The sequence below is a fragment of the Oryzias melastigma genome, linkage group LG18 (assembly GCF_002922805.2).
Source record: "Oryzias melastigma strain HK-1 linkage group LG18, ASM292280v2, whole genome shotgun sequence".
Taxonomy (NCBI): Eukaryota; Metazoa; Chordata; class Actinopteri; order Beloniformes; family Adrianichthyidae; genus Oryzias; species Oryzias melastigma.
In genome coordinates, this window is record NC_050529.1 from 15,945,809 (window position 1) to 15,947,015 (window position 1,207).

The 1,207-nt window shown below is 52.9% G+C and overlaps 1 protein-coding gene across 1 annotated transcript; it reads left to right on the plus strand.

Moving 5' to 3' along the window:
• Window positions 1-399: 399 nt before the first annotated feature.
• Window positions 400-1,025, plus strand: LOC112155633 (the record flags this gene model as incomplete). The annotated part of the gene is given in 1 exon segment (XM_024287363.1): window positions 400-1,025. A coding segment is annotated over 1 exon segment (547 nt), but the record flags the coding sequence as incomplete, so codon positions are not given.
• Window positions 1,026-1,207: the final 182 nt, after the last annotated feature.

A 1,207-nucleotide genomic window follows, 5' to 3' on the forward strand; every position in this document is an offset into this window, starting at 1 on the left:
CCTGGGCTGCACGGTGGCGCAAGTGGTTAGCGCTCTCGCCTCACAGCGAGAAGGCCCCGGTTCGAATCCCGGCTGGGACCTTTCTGTGTGGAGTTTGCATGTTCTCCCCGTGCATGCGTGGGTTTTCACCGGGGACTCCGGCTTCCTCCCACCGTCCAAAAACATGCTTCATAGGTTAATTGGTGACTCTAAATTGCCCCTAGGTGTGAATGTGAGAGTGGATGTGTGAGTGATTGAGGCCCTGCGACAGACTGGCGACCTGTCCAGGGTGTACCCCGCCTTCGCCCATCAGTGGCCGGGATAGGCTCCGGCACCCCCGCGACCCCGAAAAGGGACAAAGCGGTCAGGAAAATGGATGGATGGATATATTTTCCTCTTTTTGATCCTAATCCTCGGCGTGTGTGCGTTTATCAACAACACGTGGTGTGAGGATGTACGAATTGTTCATCAGCACTGCTCGCCTGATGTGGAGTTTTTGATGCTCAAATGCCGCCCGTATTATCTACCAAGGGAGTTTACAGCTGTGTTTTTGGCCGCTGTCTACATTCCTCCACGAGCCAACTCTACAGCGGCACTCGGCATGCTCCATGACGTCATCAGCGCACTGGAGACGGCTCACCCTGATGCTGTTTTTATTGTTGCGGGCGACTTTAATCAGTGCAATCTTCGGACCGTATTTCCCAAATACCACCAGCATGTAAACATCCCCACCCGTGACAAGAACACCTTGGATCATGTATACACCAATGTAAAAGGTGCATACAGGGCCGCACCCCGCCCCCACTTCGGACACTCAGACCACATCTCTTTGTTCCTTTACCCGGCCTACAGACAAAGACTCAAACAATCAGCTCCAGTCACCAAACCGGTTCAGCTCTGGACACCCGAGATTGAGGACACACTGCAGGACTGTTTCACCACCACAGATTGGGATGTGTTTAAAGCTGCAGCTACTCTGGAGGACTCTTCTGTCAGCATACAGGACTATGCTGACTATGTGACTGGGTACATCAGCACTTGTGTGGAGAGCATCGTGCCCACCATCCAAGTCAGGAAGTTTCCCAACCAGAAACCCTGGATAAACGGTCAGGTACGTCACATGCTACGTGCTCGTTCCACTGCTTTTACATCCGGCAATGAGACTGAGTACAAAGCTGCGAAGTACGGACTGAGGAAGGCCATCACAGCAGCTAAGAAGCAGTACAGA